This window comes from Balaenoptera ricei, chromosome 2 (assembly GCF_028023285.1).
Source record: "Balaenoptera ricei isolate mBalRic1 chromosome 2, mBalRic1.hap2, whole genome shotgun sequence".
Classification (NCBI taxonomy): Eukaryota; Metazoa; Chordata; class Mammalia; order Artiodactyla; family Balaenopteridae; genus Balaenoptera; species Balaenoptera ricei.
The window spans coordinates 83,063,242-83,086,381 of NC_082640.1; the positions used below are offsets into that span (position 1 = coordinate 83,063,242).

Below are 23,140 nucleotides of genomic sequence, written 5' to 3' on the forward strand. Positions count from 1 at the left end.
CCCGTTATCTGTAGAACTCACTGTCTGATATAGTAAACATCCTTGTAAATAACCCACCCACTTCAGAGCAAATGCTAGGTAAATTCTTCCTGTTGCCTTTTTTTTGTTTACTTTAATACTGTGAACAGTTGCTGGAGAGTAAATAAGAGTCAGAAGTGAAACCTGTTATCATTAGCTTAAGGTATTGTTTGATAGCAGCTCTGGCCTAGTACAAGCAGTGTGCCCATTGTGTTATGCCACTGCTCAGCTAAGGATTTTAGGAATATCTATAGTGAAATCACTGGGCTGTTGGTCAGAATACCCAAGTTTCAGTCCTGTCGATTTGGTCCTTGAGTGAAGCTGAATAAATCACGTAACTTGTAAAACCCTCAGTCTCCTTGATTTTAAAATAAGAACGATGAATCTCTTTTGCTTATAGTTGTGGTGATAATCAAATTATAGATCTTTAAACATTTTGTAAGCTTTTAATGCTCTACCTAAATCAAAGTTATTTAAGTTAGTTCCATTTTATTTGTCCACCAAACCACTTTTTAACTTTAGAAAATTATTATTAGGCTTAAATTTCCTTTATTTCTCCAAGAAGTATCACAAATTTATATCTCAGTTATATGGAAAACTACTTAACTGCCTCTATCCAAATCTGAATAACCTTGATTCATCTTCTTTATCATACAAATTAGTTTTGCCAGACATTAGAGTCTTAAAAGTATGCCATGTTTCCAATTAATATTTTTCAACAGACGATCTCTTTCTAACACATGGGTTTAATCAAATGACAGTTTCCAATTTCCTAAAACTGTAATTGTCACAAAAACCTACCCTGGCCTTAAGAATACTAGCTTTTCATGATCCTTTCTGGTACCTAATAGGGAGACTTACTTTGACCATGGTATTTTTCAAGCCACTAAGATTTGTTTTTTCATACACTCATTTTAAATTTAATTATATAGCATTTACTGGGTGCCCAGGCACTCTTCTGAATATTTTATACATGCTGGCTTACTAAATCCTTTCACTACGCTATGAGGTTAGGTGCTATTACTAACTCCAGTTTACAAATGAGGACTCTGGGCCCAGAGAGGTTAAGTAAATTGCCCAAGGTCATAAAGCTAGTAAATGGTAGAGCCAGGACCCCAATTATTCTTCTCTGATTTTTATTCATGTGTTTTTATGCATTTTTTTATTTCTGGGTATAAACTTGCCATTTTAAATTCTTAAGAATTAGTCTATTTCTTATATCACTTCAAAAACGTGATACTGTGACTGTGTTAAGTATATTTTAAAATTCACATTTAAATTTTTGTATCATGCTGTACCAAATTATATTTTCTGAGAATGACTCTTGCTACTGACATAGTTTTATATTTTAGAATATTTTACTGATTTTTTTCTAACTGTGAGGTTTTTTTTTCACAGATTAAAAGAATTGAATATTAGCTTACTAGATGATAGACTGAGTTGTTTTATATTTATAAACTTATTTATTTATTTGTTTTTATTTTTGGCTGTATTGGGTCTTCATTGCTGTGCACGAGCTTTCCCTAGCTGTGGTGAACGGAAGCTACTCTTGGTTGCGGTGCGAGGGCTTCTTATTGCGGTGGCTTCTCTTGTTGCGGAGCACGGGCTCTAGGCACACAGGCTTCAGTAGTTGTGGCTCGCGGGCTCTAGAGCACAGGCTCAGTAGTTGTGGCGAACGGGCTTAGTTGCTCCGCGGGATGTGGGATCTTCCCGGGCCAGGGATTGAACCCCTGTCTTCTGCATTGACAGGCGGATTCTTAACCACTGCACCACCAGGGAAGCCCAGACTGAGTGTTTATAAATATGTTGATAAGGCAACTGTGTTTGGACATACTTTTTGTAGAATATTTGAGTTTATTCAGCATCTTAGAAAAAACTCTTAAACACTGTTTTTTGATTAAAGTGTATATATATGTGTGTACAGATAGTTATATAGGTTGTTAGCTTTACCACCAAGGATGTAATACCTCAGTACATGTTAAGAATAAATCTAAAAACAAAAAAATTTTAAATATTGCCATTAAAATCTAAATCTTTTCCTAGCAGAGAACTATACCACTTAAACAGTCAAGTGTCTGGCAGAAACATAATTTTCATTCCTTGGATGGAACCTCAACCAGAGCCTTTCATCCTCGAACTGGATTGCCTCTTCTTTCCAGTCCTGTAAGTGTTTTTCTCTTATTTTATGTTTAGAATTGCAAAACATGTAAAATGTTTGCAAATCACTTTATCCAAATTTTAATTGAAAAAATTTAAATACCTTCAAAATAAATTTCTAGTGGGAAAACATTTTATTTTTTGATACATTTAATAGCTAAATATTAATATGGAAAAAGGCAGAAAAAATGAATACAAATGAATTTATTGTATTAGGATTATAAAATTTCTCTGAAATTCTTTTGTCCAGCATATTAATTCTCACTAATGTAAAGAAAATACTTAGTGTCAAGTGGATTTTCTCTAAATAGATTTCTATCATGGTACTGAGGCTGGTTGACACCACCAGCTGAATCATCTGGGAATCAAATTCGTGGCTGTCTTTGACTTGCGACCTGTACAGTTAATCTTCTTATTTTGAGACATATAAGTTTCCCCACTCTACATTTACTAATAAATTTATAGATCTGAGTGTGTGGTTAAGAACCTCGCTTTGGCGTCACGCTGACTTCACCCTAGCTGTGCGACATTAGGTGAGAAATATTGTCTCTCTGAGCCTCAGTTTCCTCATCTGAAAAAAGGGGGTGATAATGTCTACCTTAGTGTTGGGAAGATGATTAGTATCATTCCTTGTCAGCATTTGATAGTCGCTAAAGCTGCCATTTCAGTTAAACCAGAGGTAAGCAGTCAATATCCTAGTAAACTAAAAACATGTTTATTTTGCTATTGACATAGTTTTTGTTTTTATGTGAGTTTTTTAAGTAAACTCAAAGCATGCAATATCTGGCATATTTTCAAAAATTAATTCTTGAATAAGAGATTTAGTTTTAAATTTGTAACTTGGACCTTAGATGTTTATTTTAGGGAAGTTGAATTCTAAACAATTTAAAATAACCCCAAATGTTTGACCTACGTATGAGGTGCTTTCAAAATGCCCGAGTGATGAGGAAAAAACTTATAGCATCATGCGGGTATAAAAAGCACTACAGACTTCTGTTCAATATGGTGGACTGAGTTAATACAAGAAGATCCTTCCTCCTTCCCAAACACAAAAATCCTGGACAAAATATAACACAACTTTTAAATACATAATATAGTGTAAGAGCAAGAAAGATAAATCTCTGAAACTAACTTGGGGCAAATTATGACCTTCTAAGATATCTAAATCTAATACAGTGCTAGGGTTTAATGCTCCTGCTGGATCAGGAGTCAGGTCTACGCCAGTCATAGCTGGGACCTAAAACCAAACTCCATAAAGCCAGAAACAGGTGAGGACTGCCATTCTAGAAATGGGAGAAGAGAAAAAAAATCACCTATTTACTTAAGGGATGCAATAGGAGGGATAGAGTAGATGGGAAAAGAAGCCCCCAGAAGAATTTAGACCTAAGCCTAAGTCATCCATGGTTAGGGGGTTCTGAATTTGTGCTGTCTATGAGAAAACATGAAACTATCCCACATCTATTACCCATGGCACCAAGGATTTATTTTCATGGAAGGTAACTCTTACTGAGGATGATCTCAGGGGAATTAAAATTACAAAGCACCTTAAAAGAATCAGCAAGAAGAAGAAGTGGGAAAATTCATATTTAGGAACCCTGTTATCAGAGCAACTTGAAAGAGAATCAGAAATAATTCTTTTTAAAATGTTCCAAGACAGGGAGATCATCTTGGTGCTTTGTGTCCACCTAGAGGGGTAGGATAGGGAGGGTGGGAGGGAGACACAAGGGGGAGGAGATATGGGGTTATATGTTTATGTATAGCTGATTCACTTTGTTATACAGCAAAAACTAACACACCATTGTAAAGCAATTATACTCCAATAAAGATGTTAACATAAATGAATGAATGAGTGAATGAATGAATGTTCCAAGAGATAAATGAAGATAAAGACAGGGAACTGAGATAAGAGAACATGTGGGATTGGAAAAATAGAAATTAAAAATATGAAAAACATAATTGAAGTGTACACACAACGTGCGCATACACGTACACATGGATTAAAAGATGGACTGGAATCACCTGAATAGAGGTTTCATCAGTGGATAGACACATATTAAGAAAGCACCTAGAATAAAGTGCAGAAGGGAAGAGAGATGGTAAAATATGAAAGAGCCCTGGAGGATAAAATGAGATGTTCAGTATAAGCCTAGTAGAAATTCCAAAAGGAAGACTAGATGGAATAAGGAAAATGCAGTATTAGAGGCAATGAAAGTAGAAAACTTTCCCGAATTGAAGACCTGAGAATCTGGATTGAAGATTTCACATTAAATTCTAACTCCAAAATATAGAATGGTGTACTTGTACAACTCTCAAAAATATTGAGGTTGTTTAGACTTTCAGTATCATCTGTTTCTTAGTCACAAATTAGACCAATCACTCAGATACTTTATACATATTTAACATTAATTCTAGAGACAAATCCGTCTAACTTGCATGTTGACCTTTAATTTACACTTGGGTCTTTCATTTTTAGATTATTTTTAGCTAGTTGGTGGTTTGTCTTAAATGTAATTTGGTATACAATAGTGGTTAAAATTCCACAGTAGTATTTTTCAAACCTATTCTCTGTGAAGCCCCAGCCAGGGTTCTTGGAAATGTGCAGTCGAGTAGGGATGGATAAAAGAACAGTAGGGTTGGCAGGACCCCAGACTCCCATCACCATTTAATTCTTTTTTTCCCCCTTTTATTGTAAAGCTATAAATCATTTATTCCTACCCCCTCAATACAGAAGTATATAAAGTAAAAAAGTAAAAGTCTTATTATATTATATATTGGGATTACATGTAAGAATTGGTTTTAGAAAAAACCGGTTCTGGTTCTTAAAAAATCAAAACCTAGGGAATTCCCTGGCGGTCCAGTGGTTTAGACTTGGCGCTTTCACTGCCGTGGCCAGCGTTCAATCCCTGGTTGGGGAACTAAGATACTGCAGTGTGGTCGGCCAAAAAAAGAAAAAAATCAAAACCTAGTAAAAGTGCTTTTATTAATCATCTTTTTTCCAAACTAGTTAATAAAATGAGAACATAGGGACAGTATGTAATAAAGAGCATGATTTTAATAAGCTGTTAGGAGAGAAGTTTTATTATTTTTTAAGATATGCTTAGCTTTCATTTGAAAATTGTTCTATCAATTCAAGAAAAAAATTATAGTCTTCTGAAATTCTTTTGAAACCTAACAAGTGATTATTTTAACCTTAGGTTCCTCAAAGAAAGGCACAATCAGGTTGCTTTAATCTGGATTCTTCATTACTGCATCTGAAAAGCTTATCATCTAGAAGGTATTTATCTTAAAATTCATCAGTGTATATGAAGTAATCTTGCACAAAATTCTAGCCTTTCACAGTAAATAATGTTGACTCTGAAAATCAAAATTTTAACAGGAATCCCATTTTTCAGTTTATCATTTTCAAGATGATTTCACACATACAGTTATTAAGGATGAGTGAGGGAGAAATTAAGATGATGAGTAACTAACTATACAGTGGTCATTATGATAAACAAACACTTACATTGGTTTTAACATTTACGTGGGTTTGTCTGTTTCTGGTCATTCACCTCCTCCTTTGTCTTATACTCCTTTGCAAAAAAGCCTTGGCAATTTGTTCCATGTTGACAAATAATACTCTCATTATATTCCTTAGTCACATAAGTTTGCCTTCGTATTCTAATTTTTAACTTAAAATGAAGATTGATATCGAAGACTGCATTATAATATTATATATTTCCAGGAGATGCTGCTATGTGATATGTTATAAATTCCACCTTGAAACCTAGGATGTTATTTATATTCTTTATCAAATATTATAGCAAAGATTATAAAATCTAATCAGGAACTTAGAATGAGATATTTCTTATCTTAAAATTTGGTTACATTAATTTTTTATTATGGTAGTTTAAGTAAAATTGATTAGATCCTCCTAATTTAATTTGTACAAAAGTAAATTAGAAAATACTGTTGTTAATGTGTCCATTTGCTGATTTGTTCTTTTTTTAAATAGTCCTCGACCATGTTTAAACATTGAAGATGATCCAGATATTCATGAAAAACCATTTCTGAGTTCTAGTGCTCCACCTATAACAAGTCTTAGTCTCTTAGGAAATTTTGAGGTAATGTTTTTTTGTTTTTTTTTTTTTAGAAGCTGACTGTCCTTTGAGTTCTTTATTTTATTTTATTTTATTTTTTATAGTTTAGACTAACTCATATTGTTTATTTTATTTATTTATTTATTTATGGCTGTGTTGGGTCTTCGTTTCTGTGCGAGGGCTTTCTCTAGTTGCGGCAAGTGGGGGCCGCTCTTCATCGCGGTGCGCGGGCCTCTCACTATCGCGGCCTCTCTTGTTGCGGAGCACAGGCTCCAGACGCGCAGGCTCAGTAATTGTGGCTCACGGGCCTAGTTGCTCCGCGGCATGTGGGATCTTCCCAGACCAGGGCTCGAACCCGTGTCCCCTGCATTGGCAGGCAGATTCTCAACCACTGCGCCACCAGGGAAGCCCAGGTAATGTTTTTTGAAACTATTTTAAGAGTTGAAGTTTCCTAACCTAGATCCATGGTGTCATTTATGTCATTTGTTCTTGAAAAGGAAATAAATGGATTACATTTTTCTAAAGCCTTGAAATCACCTCCTTTCCTTTCCTTTCCCTTTTTCTTTTTTCCTTATCCCTTTTTCCTTTTTCCATTTCCCTTTTTCCTTTCCTTTTCATGAGAAGTAAAGTTGGGAGAATTGTTGGCAGTGACATCTTAGAATTGGGAGCTGGTGGAGGAGATGCAGGACTTAGGTGAAATCAGGTTGGATGGAGGTATCCATTGCTCGAGCTGGAAAATAGGCTTGACCACACCTTCTTACCTGGTAAAACTGGCTCTGGGACCCAGGAAGGATGATGGTGGGCTGATAGCAGCTGATTCAGGATCAAGGAGGCTGATTTTCAAAATCAAATTGTTCTTTGTACTATATTTGCAACTTCTCTGTAAATCTAAATTTATTATAAAATAAGATTATTTTTAAAAAATCAAATGGTTAAAGGTCTCTGATACATGTGCTGCTTTATTTAATGACTCTTCTACTTGGGATCAAGTATATCAAGGGTTTAGTTGTCTTCAATTAGAAAACAATCTTAAACATGAACCTGTAAATGACATTTTAAAAAAAATTTTTATTGGAGTATAGTTGATTTACAATGTTGTGTTAGTTTCAGGTGTACAGCAAAGTGAATCAGTTATACATATACATATATCCACTCTTTCTTACATATATCCACTTCTTTTTTCCCATATAGGCCATTACAGAGTATTGAGTAGAATTCCCTCTGTTACACAGTAGGTCCTTATTAGTTATCTATTTTATATATAGTAGTGTGTATATGTCAATCCCAATCTCCCAATTTCTCCCTCCCCCCCTTTACCCCCCAGTAACCATAAGTTTGTTTTCTACATCTGTAACTCTACTTCTGTTTTGTAGATAAGTTCATTTGTACCCTTTTTTTAGAATCCACATATAAGTGATATCACATGATATTTATCTTTCTCTGAGTTATTTCATTCAGTGTGACAATCTCTAGGTCCATCCATATCACTGCAAATGACATTATTTCATTCTTTTTAATGGCTGAGTAATAGTCCATTGTATATATGTACCACGTCTTTTTTATCCATTCCCCTATCAATGGACATTTAGGTTGCTTCCATGTCCTGGCTATTGTACATAGTGCTGCAGTGAACACTGGGGTGCACTTATCTTTTTGAATTATGGTTTTCTCTGGGTATATGCCCAGGAGTGGGATTGCTGGGGCATATGGTAGTTCTATTTTTTGTTTTTTAAGGAACCTCCATACTGTTCTCCATAGCGGTTGTACCAATTTACATTCCCAACAACAGTGATTTTAGGGAATTCCATGTCGGCCCAGTGGTTAGGACTCCATGCTTCCACTGTAGGGGGCATGGGTTAGATCCATGGTTGGGGAACTAAGATCCTGCATGCTGCGAGGTGGGGCTAAAAATATACATATATATAAGTGATTTTATATGTATGGACGTGTGTATGTATATATATGTATGTGTGTATGTATATATATGCATGTATAAACACATATATAATCACCTATGACCCTGCTCAACTTATTAATTTTATTGATTTGGAGGGGGTGGATTCTTGTACGTAGATTCCCACATCATCTACAAATAGGGACAGTTTTATTTCTTACTCTGTAATTTGTATACCTTTTACTTCCTTTTCTTGTAGTTTTGCACTGAATAGGGCCTAACATGCATGTTAGTACAATATATTTGTTTAAAGTCACAAAAATCTGAATAAAGTCAGAGACTACATTGGATCATTGGCCTTATCCATTAGCATTTTTGTTTGTGCTCTTTCTCTGAAAATTTCATACATCTTTAGAACATTTTTCTTATTTAAGAAACATTTATTGAGTACCTACTATGTGTCATGTTGTATGCTAGGAATATAAAGCTAAGTAATAAACTTCCTGCCTTAGAGAAGTTTACAATCTGCTGGAGAAGTTGGACATATAAATAATCTATAAACCGAAGTAATTAGCACTGTAATAGAAATTTTCTCAGTCTTCATATATTTGTTCTCTCTGCTAAGGGACTGGGAAAGTTTTACTAAGGAGCTGTCACTTGAGCTTAGTTACAAAAGATGAGTAGGAATTTGCCAAGTAAATTTGTGTGAGAAGTGTCAAGGGATTCTAGACAAAGGGAGCTACATGTGCAAAGGCATATGTGTAAAAGTAGTAAAAGAGCATGGTGATATTGAAAAGCATCAGCCAGAACTGGAGTATAAGACTGTGTGCAAGTGAGGAGAGCTGTGGTAAGAGATGTAGGGTGGGCCTTACATACCATGCTGTGAATATTTGACTTCATCCTGTGGACATCAGGAAACACAAAGTTTTTAACCTGGTGGGTAACATAAGACTTTTTTTTTTTTTTTTAAGAAAAACTCTGGCAGTAATACAGATGATACACTAAAGATGGAATAACTAATTAGAGGGTATTGCATTTGTTCAGGGGAGAGGTTATGAGGGTCTGAGCTAGGTTAGTGGTGTTGAGGGAGCTGAGGCTGTGAGACTGAGAGGTCCCATCAGCAGGATATGGATTGGATTGATTGCAGGGCAGGAGGGAGATAAAGGCTGGTTGTAACATAGGTCTCTTGGTCTGGTCTTTTTGACACGGGACTTGAGAATTGCTGATGTCACTTTCAAATTTAGACTCATGAAGGCTTGGAGTGTTTCTTTTCAAAGAATTACTGAATCAAAGAAATGCTACTCACACTTCATGATGTATGCATATATGTGTTGATGTATGTATAGAAAAGAGAGCTTGTGAAATGTTTAACATGTTTCTCATACCTGGACAGATAAACACTAAATTGTTAAAAGTGGTTTCCTCAGCAAATGAGCTTGGGAGAGATGGATAAGGAGCTTCTCTACTGTTTGTATTTATGTACTTTTAAATTTTTTCCCAATGTGTATTTACTGTCTTTTAAATTAAGCTAAACAATAAAACATATGTCACATCCAACAACGATTTTTAAGAGGCAGTTGTTTCTCAGTTAAAGTTATGAGTACTTGGCTTTCTGTTTTGATGGAACTTCTGTATATAACCTGTTAACAAGTTTTCAAGTGCTTCTCTGTGGCTAACAGTAGGAATATACTCTGTGAGGAATAAGAAAATTTCTGATATTATACCTGCTCTGGTAGAGCATATTTTTCTTTACAGAGATAAGAATAACTCATTAAACGATTATATCAACATAATGGTGAAGTTCAAAGATGTGTGGGTTGGAATAGTAAGGAGGCCAAACTTTGTAGGATGGTAGAAGATTGATTTGGGAGGGGGTTGATTTCAGGTCAGATGAACATTTGAAATGAGGGCATGGCAATGGCAGCGACCACTTTTCTAGTGCCAGAAAGCATACTAACATATTTCTTTAAATAGAACGAAAGAATGAATGTGTTAACTTTTAAATTTTATTTCTTAAAAATTCTTTTATTTTGCCTTCCAGGAGTCTGTCTTGAACTATCGTTTAGATCCTCTCGGCATTGTTGATGGCTTTACTGCCGAGGTAGGGGCGAGTGGTGTTTTCTGCCCCACTCATTTGACTCTTCCAGTTGAAGTGTCATTCTACAGTGTTTCTGATGATAACGCTCCCTCTCCTTATATGGCAAGTATTTTTTAATTGTCTTCTTCTGCTAAAATCAACCATCTTAATGACAAATACCTTTAAGTTTAAAGAGATTTAGTACTACTTTGGTGCAATGCTTGAAAATATAAAGCATTTCCTAAGAGGGGATTGAAGGTTGCATAGAGATGAATATGCCAAAATAACACCCCACAACTTCTTTCTGAGCAAGCTCTAATAACAGATATCCTCTATTACATTTGAGGATTGTGCTGAAAATTTACTTGTTTCCATGTAATATGAAAAAATGATAAAATTTTGATTAGTGACACTGTAATTCCATATCTTGCTGAGTTCACACAAATTCTCAAGTGCTTGCTGGGCACTCTAGTCCTATCAGTGTTGCCTTCACTATGATCCTCATCTCAGTAGAGTTTGGGTAAAGATTTGGTGACCTACGGCTTCTGTGAGGCCCTTTCACCCCCTTTCTCCTGTTTGGTTTATCTTTGAACCATTCTTTTTCCATTCCTAGGGTTCTTTAGAATACTAGCTATTTCTGACTCCAGGCCAATGTTTTAGTGGAGATTAAAATAGCTAAGAGGAATAAGAGCACTGTCTTGAGCCTTAGGATCCTATAATTTTATCTTTCCCATTTTTTATTCCAGTGGATTTGAGGATGAAATAAGCCCTCAACTGCAAAAATGATACCAAGTCCTGGTGTGTGATTACTATCAGCCCTTTTCCAAAAGACAAGTTAGTGGCTAGCAGTGCAAGTCTGTAAGAAGTTTACACTGATGGTATAAAATATGGAGTCAGATCTGGGTTTTTATGTTAGGTCTTACTTTGAGAAATACAAATTGCAATAGGCATAGAAATATACAGCTCTGGTCTTGCTACTTGAATTTCCCAGCTTATCCCCTGACCCAATTGCTTCCTTTCTAATATCCCTCTCCCCCACCTTCTAGGTTCCTCAAGGACATTAGCAACAATGTCTTTTGTTATTAATAAAAACTATGAAAAGCAAATTCTACATAATTGAGAAACAATAGAGGAAGAGAAGTTATAGTGTTTTAGGGACCTAAATATAGTCTACTCATTATTGGCGTAGTTTGTTCAAGGAAGGTTGTTAAGCCTTATTCCATTCTAAGGGTGAAAATTTTAATCAAGAGTCTGATTGGTGTTTCATACTTTGATCTAAAAAGCACAGTGGTATCACTTTTTCAAAGTTTTCTTTTTTCAATAATAATAACACTTGTGGGTCATAATTGTAAAGATGCATAACAGTGGTTGTTATAAAAAACAGAGGCCCAATTCTTCACAAACCTACCCAGTTATCACATATACCACTTGTTATTCATTTACCATAGAAAGATGTATCCACTTTCCAGTATAATTTTGAAAAAATAACTTAATTTTAGATAATTAATAAAATGGAAAATATCATTGAGATAAGCTCAATACCAGAAAAAATGTGTATCTTACTGGAATGCTTATAATATTAGAATATAGCTATAAGGATGCCCATTCTGCTTTACTGGGACATCAAGAAGTCTCATTAGTTTCAGGTATTCTGTTGGCACATGGTAATAAAGAATGGAAAGATAAGGTCTAAGGTCATTAGTGTACAGAGTCCCTGATGACCATTAGGATGAGTTAGAAACAAGTTAAAGAGTGAATTGGCTGAAAGTCAGCTCAAAAACCTATCTTTGAGTGAAATTCATGAGCAAGAGGTAATTTGAACTATGCTTTAAAAAAGCAAAACAACATTAATTCTTGACTTGGTTGACATCTAAAAAAATAAGGTTTAAGAGATAAAGGATTTAGGGGAAAAGTGGGAGTCAGGGGGTGGGATGAACTAGGAGATTGGGATTGACATATATACACTAATACAGACAAAATAGGTAACTAATAAGAACCTGCTGTATAAAAAATAAATTAATTAAATTTTTAAAAAAGACAGATAAAGGATTTTATCACTCTGTCTCCAGAAAGCACACACAAATGATCACAGATTATGAATAAATATTGAAAAGAGTCTAAATTAGGTTAAGTTAGTCTATCCTTTAAGAATCTCTTTCTTACTTTTCTCTGATAATATTCTTTAATAAATTTTCCATTATGTAGTTTTTTTTACTCATTAGGAATGGGTTCCCTTTGCAAATGACCCAGTCCAAATCTTAGACCACGGATCTTTCCTACTGTAAATTAATCAAACTAATCTTATTTGGTAGGGAGTCTTATTTGTATTTTGGTAGTTTAGTCTGTTTTCAAAGGACTGATCATGTTTTGATAAGATAGTACATATCACAGACCAGTGGAGCTGAGACACCAAACCCCTATTTGTTACTGTAATAATAACCTTGGGACCTGTCATGACAGATTATACAAATGACTTACAAGGGTGAAATTTTAGCACAGAGAATTCTGTCTTTGTGGAGTAGAGATAGTACAGGGCTTTTCATTAACTAATTCCTTTTAGACTAGCTCAAAGCCATATAAATGTCTCTCCCCAATCCGACGTCAGTGGTAAAAATGTTCTCCAAGTGTTATGTAATATGGCAACGTTTCACTGTTGAGAAACTATTGCATGGTGGAACCAGGCAGAAAGGTCTAAAGCAGTTTTGCCCGTGGCAAATTCATGGTATGACTTGCTTTATGATCATATTAACAGCACTATATATTTTATATATTTTATTCTATTTATAATTAACCAAATTAAGATATACCTCCTTCAGTTTTACTTAGCTTTGCATATTCTCTATTCCCCAGTCACTTGAGAAGTTTTTGTGTAAGATTTTGACCAAATTTAGTTCATCTTAATCTACCTATTCCATCCTAAAATGCCAGAAGAAAATGTATTTTTCTTCTTTATGTTAAATACAGTAACTTTCTAGGTGGAAATATTAATATGCCAACCAATTAAAATAAGAAATTTTAAAAATAATAATACATTTAATCATAATACAAATAAAATTCCAAATACTTTCCCAATCTCTTCAAAATTCCTAACTTGCCATTGCCAATACTAGTCTTATATTGCTTAGAAATTATTGTTGTAAAGTGTTGCCTTAAACTTTGAGGGGTTTTAAAAATATCCATATTCTTTCTTTATAAATTGATTTAGTTACTGTTATTATGTTCTAAAATCTATTAGAATTGTATTGTATTAAAGGAAGTAAGTGTAGGCTTGGTAGTAGATTTTCCCTCACCAGTTTTCTTATATATATTTAGTGGAGGATGGCAAGGAAAAACAGTAATGTATTGCCTGGAGCAATGTGATTAGAAAGGTAGCTATTATTTAGATATATTCTGCTTTTTCTTTCTGGAACTAGGAAGAAGAGGAGCATTATATACCATAGCATTTTTTCATGTAGAGAAGATTATAAGAGAAAAATTATTAAAGCTTCATTACTGTTTTGGTTAGGGATGCAGTTTGTTGATATGCTGTTTTCATGCTTTAAATGACCATGTAATCATATTTGTTAAGAACCACATATGTCTTTCCAGTGCCCATTTCCATGAACATTTCCCATTATTAACATATTAATTTAATATTCTGATTGTCAATTGCTGTTCACTTGGAGATTAGGTATTCACATATTAGAGTCTGGCCTTCCCTTTTACCTTTGTCCACTGCTTTCTACCCCCCACCGCCTCCCCTGGTCTGTCTTTCAAACCCAACAGAGATGTTGCCTGATGGGACAGTCCTGTTTTATATTTACTTTTACATAAGGTTGACATGTTTTGGCAGGTACAGTGTAAAATGATGGGATATGAGTTGTAGAGCATGCAATTATTCTACTTAACTACTCAAAAGAAAACTATTCACCCAGTTAAATGAATCAGCATTTGTTTCTTAAAGCTACCTAAGAATTAAGTATCACAGTCACCACCTGTAGTAATTTGGTCATCCTGGTTATCTAGAAACTTTCACACATTCAATCTTAGCTTCCCGTGTTTTAATTTATACTGTTTATCATTGTTTGGACTTCAGTAATTACAGCATCTTTCTCAGAAAACTATTTTATATAATATGGCAGTGCCTCTCAAACTTTAATGTACATATGATATCATCTGGGGAATCTTGTTAAAATGCAGATTTGATTTGGTAGGTCTGGGGAGAAGCCAGAAATTATGCATTTCTAACCAGTTCACAGGTGATGCCGATGATGCTGGTCTGTCTCTAGTCAGAAGTCCATATACGTATATAACAACTCAACTTTCTGACTGAAGAATTGACTTCATTTTTGGGCAAGACTTAGGATCATTCCTCATTCCTGAGTTTCTGTATGTCCAAAGACCAATAAATTGTTTTGCTTCATTTCCCTCCTCCCACATGGTACAAGAGAATAATCCTATCATCTCCCTTTATTTCCTTTTTAGTTAAAGAACTTCTCACTTCTGTATCTTATATCTTAATATTAATTTCAAGCAGTATGGTCATTGATGTTATGTATTGTTTATTGAAGCATCTCTAGGAAGAACAGTAAATTGTTTGCTAGTGAGGTGGGATCCTCACTATTTCATATTCATAGAATGTATCTCTTAATTCAATGTGAATGTTTTTCCATACAAATACAATTCTGAAATGTTAGTAATTACATGATTTATTATTCTTATTTTAGTCTTTTATGTATATATATGCATCAGTTTGTACTCAGTTTGTCTTCTTTTATTTCAAGGGTGTGATTACTTTAGAGTCCCTTGGTAAAAGGGGTTATCGAGTACCTCCTTCAGGAACAATACAAGTGGTATGTGTTTTATAGCCTACAATTGCAATAATCATTCTCTCACATACATATAGAACTTAGCCCTTTCTCCTGCTACTGCTGCTGCAACAACTTTGGTAAGTAACAGTGGGGCTGCAGCTTTGTTTGGAGTTTCCCTGCTCTGCCTCAGGAATGACCATTTGGGGACCTCCATAAAAGGAAAGCATTAATAAGCTAATCAAGGTGAATGCTTTAGAAAACTAGTATATGACAGTTAACATAATTTAAATAGAGCTATTTTCAGTATAATTAGAATTTAGATTACCAGTACCTTCTACTTAATATAATAAGCTGTATTGAGATTGACCTATGTAAAAGGAGACCCCAAATATTAGTATTGCTTTGGCAGGGAAACATGGGAAGCAAAATTATATTATCCTTACTGTAACAATTTCTAAAATTGATTTAATGAGACGGTTACACAAAGCAGAAATGCAGCCCAACAGATGTCAGGGCAAAGAATGCCTCTTTCCTTTTGGTCTAGGTGTTGATCTAGTTTTGGCTTAGGAGAACTCTTCTAGCCCAGAGCAATAATCCTTCATCATCCTTGATCTAGGGTTCTCAGAAGAGTAATTTTATATCAAGGCCAGTTTGTGATTGAGTTCATCTCCAGGTCAGACCCAGGATAATCCTGTAAGCGCAGAAGTCTATTACAGTGTTGGCTCTTGCACCTCTTGGAAGGAGTCTAGCTGATATTTGTCAACTATACCTCAATAAAGCTGAAATTAAAAAAAAAAAAAAAGGTCTAGCTGAGTTCCTCACACTAAGGGTCTGGTCTAATTCAGCAAGCCTTTTGATGACCTTTGGGTTCAGTGTGATCAGTGCTTTGAAGGACCACTTTTACTCATCAGCATTGTTCCAGTATAGCGAAGAGTCTGTACATTTGTTTATTTCGTATCGCACAGGAATGAAACATAGTACTAGGCAATATATATGCATGTACGTATTGCAGTATGTACATATGTATAAATTTTACCGAGGAAAAATCACTGCATTTTAAAGTAAGATTTTTATGTTGAATGGATTTCTTGAACTAAAAGAGTGATCATCTTCTGATCTCTTGCCTCTGGCTCTGTAGCGCTTGTGAAAGTGTGGGTCACTGGAAAGCTAGCTATCAGGTGTCATAATAATGAGGCATAAACCCAGAGGCAGCACATTTACCCCTTGTTTGAAGACTACCAACTCTACTGGCTATTTTAAATCTGAAATTTGGGTATGTCTTTCATTCCTTGTATAAATTTAATTATGTATAAACATGGCTTGAACTCCTGGCTTACTAGTTGTTGTGGTTGTTAAATGTATTATTAGCCTTAAGACTCACTAGATTTCAAAAGTTGGATCATAATATTGATATATTTCTCATTTTGATTCAGTGAGTGATGTCCAGTGCCACGGATGAGCTTCTGAAAGCATGGGCACCAAGTTACCTATTGATGTGTTGGTAATTTGGTTAAAGTCAAATCAGCAGCTTGGAATTTTGTTTAAAAATTAGTACTTTAAAAAATAATATTCCTTCAGTTATTAATGGCCAAGTAGCAATTGAATTTAATTTCAGTCTAGTATGATATTGATGATGATTAAAAAAAAAGTCTAGTATCACTGCAGTGTTTGAAATGAATCCAACTGTGAGAACATGTAGTATTACTTAGCCTACTTTGTAACTAATAATAATGAACTTTATTTTCTAAACTTGGAAAAATTTCCAAACAAGAAAAGTTCTCTTTTTTGAGAATGTATTTTAAATTTTATAATAACCATATGTACCTGAAACATCACATCAAAGTCTAGTTTTACCAAGATTTTATTTTTTTATTTAAAAAAATTCTATTTATTCACTATTAAAATGTGAGGAAAACTAAAATTCTATTTTGAGCATTTTTCAGTTGACTCATTTTAATAAAGCTAGTGTTTGAAGTAATTGAACTGGAATGTTTTAATTCAGTGAAGGTGTATTTTGCTTAATCTAATGAAACCATTTCTTAAAATATGAACAAGAGTAAATGTTATGTATTATCTATTATTAATATGAGATTTGTGACTAAAGATTTTGATTTGTTACAGGAGCTTTTATTTCTTTTATTTCTGTAAATAAAAAATCTAATTGAACCATTAAAAATATATTGAATATCATTTCATAAGCTTCTGAAATTTTATTAACTTTATTCCCCCAAACTGAATTATATCCACTGGGATTAATTTATTATTAAAAAGCCTATTTTATTATTGGCACAATCATTTTGAATCAAATAAACAAATCATTGTTTTTAAAGAATAATTTCTATATTGTTTCTTCAGACCTTATTTAATCCTAATAAGACTGTGGTGAAGATGTTTGTTGTGATATATGACTTACGAGATATGCCAGCCAATCATCAGACATTCCTACGACAAAGAACTTTTTCTGTACCTGTTAAACAAGAAATGAAGAGAAGTGTTAATAAAGAGAACATCCGACATACAGAAGAACGGTTATTACGCTACCTCATACATCTGAGGTAATGTTTCAAATGAATATGAAAATACGTTACTTTAGAAGAAAACTCTAAAATTTTTAGTTTATTTTAAAAAACTGTCATTCTAACTAGACGAGTGCCCCTTGGAATTTGCTTAACTTCGACACTCTTTATGATATGCCAGGATGCAGAAAACACATGGCATATCTTCCTTCAGTCATTACTACTTGTTGAATTAGGGGAGTTTTCAATTATAGCTGTGTAATGGAAACTATTTTATAGCAAAACAATGCTAATATATCTGGGGGAAATGAAACACAGTTTTCTAAACCAATGCTGTCCAATAGAATTGTAATACGAGCCATATATATAGTTCTATATTTTCTAGTAGCCACATTAAAAAAAGTAATAAGAAGCAGAGAATTAATATATTTTATTTAACCTCACATATTCAAGTGTTATAATTTGAATATGTAATCTATATAAAAATTATTAATGAGATATTTACATTCTTTTGCTGTACTCAGTTTGAACTAGCCACATTTCAGGTGCTCAGTAGCCACATGTGGCTTGTGGCTGCTGAGTTGGACAGGGAAATTCTTAACTTTCATGTATTCATTCATTCATTCAACAAATACTGATGTGTCAGGCATGCTTCTAGACTCCTGGAAACAGCAGGGACAAAATCTCTGTTCTTACACAGCTCATATTCTGGTGATTCCATCAGAAATATATTTTTCTCAAACTTTTACTACCCAGCTAATAGCTCTAGGTTGCGAGAAACCATTTGTTTGCTCTTGAGGTCCATGCTTCCAGCATCGTAGGGTAAGGTTTTAAGCCCTGAAATCCTAGTGTAGTTCTTAAGATCAATGAGCAAGTCTATTGCTTAGAAGAGAACTCAGTAGCCCTTTGCCTGTAAGTCTATTCCTAATAATTTTCTGATAAGTCCTCAATCACATCAGTGACAGTAATTCATCTTAGCTTAACTACTTACTCCAAGGAGCCCTATTCGTCAGGAGGAGGTAACTTTCATCTCTTTAATCTGTTACAACAGCCGTAGCCATATGTAACCAACATTCACCAAAAAGTCAACTATCCCAGCTTTTATCATCTCCACATAATGATTAGATACCTTAAATGCTGTAAAGAAACTGCTTTAGAAGGTATGGCATAATTCCCAAAGCTCACCATGTTCTTCTTCAGATTGAGTAGGTGAAAAACTGCAGAAAGAATGAAAGAGTGAGCCAGTCTGAGGTCTGCTTTAATATATACAACTGACCACCAGATTTTTCAGTTAATTTGGGAATAAAATCCACAAACCCAGATATTTCTGCTATGCAAAGGGAAAACTAGAGAAATTAACACTAAAGGGTATGTTTGACTATCTGCCAGATAAGTTTATGTGATTAAAGCCTCCAACCCCCTGTATTATGCTATAAGCTGTTAGCAGAGGATAGAAACAGTTCCATATACAGCTTTGATAACCATTTTCATTTCACTGCTAACTTTCCTCTTGGTTTCTAATGATGATTAGGCTTTATTTAGCTAGCCACTACTGGTGGTAGCAGTCCTTTCTCATCCTGTGATTGTCTCAAAACTTGATAGTTTTCTGTGGTGACTTTCCAAGTGTGGAATCCATTTTAATGTACTCAAAATTGTAGGAGGGCAAGTTGTGTGAAATGGGTCATTCTTTGTAGCTAGAAGATGCCCAAATGTAGTATAATTGGCTGACGTGAACTGAAAGTGCTTACTACAGGTAAGGAAAGGTGCATGTGCTGTGGTGTCAGGGATGTAAAGTCAGATTGCATGTGAAACCCAGATTTACGAAAAGAAGCACCTCTGTCATTGTAAGAGGGGAAAGGGAGTATGGAATGTTTAGGGATAGTGAGGGAGAGGCACTGAAATAGCAGCGAGTGCATTGGCAATATAAGACTTTAAATATCTTGTTAAAGAGGCACTGTTAATATTATAGCAAGACTTCTTCCTGCTTTCAAAATTTAATTACTCAGGTTTGTTTTAAACACTGATTCCCTGAAATGAAGCATCTTTTTATTGTTTCTTTGTTTAGGTTCCAGAGTTCTAAATCTGGAAAGATCTACCTCCATAGAGATGTACGGCTCCTGTTCTCTAGAAAGTCGATGGAAGTTGATAGCGGTGCTGCATATGAACTCAAATCTTACACTGAATCGCCAACAAACCCTCAGTTTTCACCAAGATGTTGATAAAGAGTGACAATTTAAAGTATTTGCTCAGTACCCAAGTTTGAAAGTAAAAAATAGCATAGAAGGGAGTGTACCAAATTAACAAGCAGGAGAGTGGATCCTCTCCTGTAATCCTGGACCAGTTTTTATGAAAGGATTCCTGGGATGAGATCCACATATTCCAAGGAGACTGGAAACACTCATGTCCTAACCCTTTTTGTACTGTCGAAACCACTTCACTGGACTTGTTGCAAGAGCAAACCACCCCCCCCCACAGCCCCCGCCACAGTTAGATTAGTGTTTACACGTTTCATTTCTCAGTTATTTAATATTTAATGTTCTCCTTACTACTCAAGTGATGTTTGTCTTTAGTGTTCTAATGTAGCACAAATCCTATGTAAAATCATACTATGTATTTTTGACATTAATGTTGAAATCTGAAATATATGCACAAGTCTTTTAATTTTGTGTGATGTGTTTTAAGTACTATTCATTTAAGTTATTGAAAATGAGAATGAAATGTTGAGCTTCTTTCAAGATTAACGCACTATGCAAGCATGCGTACTTTTTACATCTCCCAGGTTTAGTTTTTACAAAACCCCATCCCGGTTGCTGTCTCACACAGTAGTCCCTTGACATGCTGTATCGGCAGTGCAACGCAGAGTAAGCTGCTTCACATTCCCTTAGCAAGTTCAGATCATCATGCCCATTCATATTCCTTCTAGAACCCCTTATCCCCAAAACAGTTCTATTTTTTCCTTAATCACTACTACAAAGGCTTTACGTTAAATTGCTGTCCCATTCTAGATAACTTTTGCAAATTGTTGAAAGAATATGTACTTTGAAAACAAATTAGTATTTATATTGTAAATATATGCAAGAAACAAAGAAATGTGTATTTGGCTTTTATTTTTAGATGAGACATTTATGTGATTGAGTGAATTTCTGGTACCGATCAGACAGTTTCTATTCTAGCTTTACAGCTGATAAGAAGAGAGAGAGATCTTGAGCCTTGTACCAATTTATCACTTTCTCATTCACGGTCACATGGAAGGCATTTGGCAACTGGGAAAACCACTGAGTAAAGGAACATGATTGAGTGCATCAGAAGTCTTCCATCCATCCCCCTCAGAAAGAGGAGTGGTTTTAGATCTTTGTACAGGGACAGTGGGCAACAGCAGATCAGATAACAAGGCACAGATACTGGGAATGCTCACACAAAGCCGTGAACGCAGGTTAGAAAATACATACCGTTCAAGTAGGCCAGACCCAGGAGACCTGGGAGTCTAGAACCAAGTGAGCAGTCTGGAATTTGGGAGATGGGAAGGTCTTTATTTTGGCACTCACCTAAATGGATAGACTATACAAGGCATGTAAGAGTGTGTGCCTGCAGGCTGTGGGGTGGTCAGCAAGAAGTCTCTTATAAAGTCCTTTTGAAATACCAGCTTAAAGAGAAAAGGCTATTTATACTCCACGAAAAATAAAAAAGTTTTCAGTGGCACAAATTTATAAAGGTTTGTTTCTAATCTGGTAGTAACAATATGGAATTAGGACCCATGAGGTTTGGATTATAGTCCTAGCTCTAATGGTATCTGATGGAACTGAACTTTCTGGCTCTGGGTGATTGACAAAATGGGGTGAGAGTATCATTAATGTGTCTTCTCTTCTTAAAGTGTCATCTAATTATTGGAATACGTATTTCAATACATGTATCTAGACTTAAAAAAATTTTTATTGGCATACGGTTGATTTACAATGTTAGTTTGAGGTGTACAGCAAAGTGATTCAGTTATACATACACATATATCCACTCTTTTTAGATTCTTTTCCCATATAGGCCATTACAGAGTATGGTAGAGTTCCCTGTGCTATACAGTAAGTCCTTATTAGTTATCTATTTTATATATAGTAGTGTGTATATGTCAATCCCAATAGACTTTTTTTTTTTTTTAAATTAATTAATTAATTTATTTATTTATGGCTGTGTTGGGTCTTCGTTTCTGTGCGAGGGCTTTCTCTAGTTGTGGCAAGCGGGGGCCACTCTTCATCGCGGTGCGCGGGCCTCTCACTATCGCGGCCTCTCCTGTTGCGGAGCACAGGCTCCAGACGCGCAGGCTCAGCAATTGTGGCTCACGGGCCCAGTTGCTCCGTGGCATGTGGGATCTTCCCAGACCAGGGCTCGAACCCGTGTACCCTGCATTGGCAGGCAGATTCTCAACCACTGCGCCACCAGGGAAGCCCCCCAATAGACGTTTTATATACATTTGACAAAAGTCAATATTGATAATTTTATATAAAACTCGGAAAATACCAAGTATTTAAAACATCAAAATGCCTTTATTTAATTTAAAAAAGTGTTATTGCTGCTTTAACCTCTCTAGTAATCCAAAAATTAATGATGTATGTGTATGCAGGTGTCTTTTTATGTGGACACGACACTGCAATCTTTCTAGAATTACTTCTAGTACTTGGTTTTCCACCTTTCTGGGCATTTGAAAGAAAATTTCCAGAAAATGACTGAAGCAGCTGGATGCATCTTGTGCTCTTCCTAGGAAGTTTGTGCAAGGGAAACAAGTGCTGACATTTTGTCCATCTACTTCTTACGGCCTTTTTTGTCTGTGTTCTTTTTCCCAGTGAGGTATGGTGACCCAGCACCTGTCTGCTCTCGCTTGCCCTGGCACTATCTCTATCATAATGGTTCTTTTTCTACCCTTCTTTTGTCATAGGCCAAGACTTTACCACACTTCCTATGTGGCTCCTCTTTGTACTCACAGATTATGTCACTACAGTGAGAGTTGGCTTGCAGGTAAAGACAACCGACACTGCTACCTGTGGTAGATCATAGAGATCTCCTCACTTACTGCAGGCTCACTTGGCAGTTTTGCAGACTAACAAAATGAGTGATAACTTCTTTTTAAAAGGAACTCCAGGACACAAGTAACCTCCGGAAAGTCCTTGGAGATTTTCTTATCAGAAGAGTATGAAAAACATTAATAACAAGTGATGACAATGGGGACTGGCTGGAAGGCACCCAACAGAGGGTTCCCTCTCCTGTCGTTTTACCCCACCAGGTCTCTCTCATTCCCAGAGGGTTAGAGAAAGGAAGCAATTTCTCCTTCAGAAACTTCATCCTTGGGATCCCCACTCTCCCTAGTCAGTTTGTGAGTGAAGCAATGATTTGCTTTTAAATTTAATTTTTTAAATTTATGCAATGCATGTTTACTATAAAATTTTTTTACACTACATAGTTATGTAAAGTAAATGTGAAAGTCCCTCCTTCCATCCACCCTTCTAGCTATCACTTTACAGATGTGGTGGCTTTTAAAATTTTAGTATATAAGGGCTTCCCTGGTGGCGCAGTGGTCGAGAATCTGCCTGCCAATGCAGGGGACACGGGTTCGAGCCCTAGTC

The 23,140-nt window shown here is 35.4% G+C and overlaps 1 protein-coding gene across 5 annotated transcripts in view; it reads left to right on the forward strand.

The window, feature by feature from the left end:
- The window catches only part of ATOSA (atos homolog A), an 86,185-nt gene extending 65,598 nt beyond the window's left edge, over window positions 1-20,587 (forward strand). For 2 of the 5 annotated variants that reach the window (XM_059913276.1, XM_059913272.1), the window contains 7 exons: window positions 2,062-2,181; window positions 5,370-5,449; window positions 6,170-6,278; window positions 10,190-10,348; window positions 14,989-15,057; window positions 17,371-17,570; window positions 19,597-20,587. In XM_059913276.1, coding sequence (XP_059769259.1) covers window positions 2,062-2,181; window positions 5,370-5,449; window positions 6,170-6,278; window positions 10,190-10,348; window positions 14,989-15,057; window positions 17,371-17,570; window positions 19,597-19,750 — 891 coding nt within the window. In that variant the 3' untranslated portion in view covers window positions 19,751-20,587. The remainder of the gene's footprint in view (window positions 1-2,061; window positions 2,182-5,369; window positions 5,450-6,169; window positions 6,279-10,189; window positions 10,349-14,988; window positions 15,058-17,370; window positions 17,571-19,596) is intronic. The other 3 variants (XM_059913273.1, XM_059913274.1, XM_059913275.1) reach the window with 3 other exon arrangements.
- The last annotated feature ends 2,553 nt before the right edge of the window (window positions 20,588-23,140 follow it).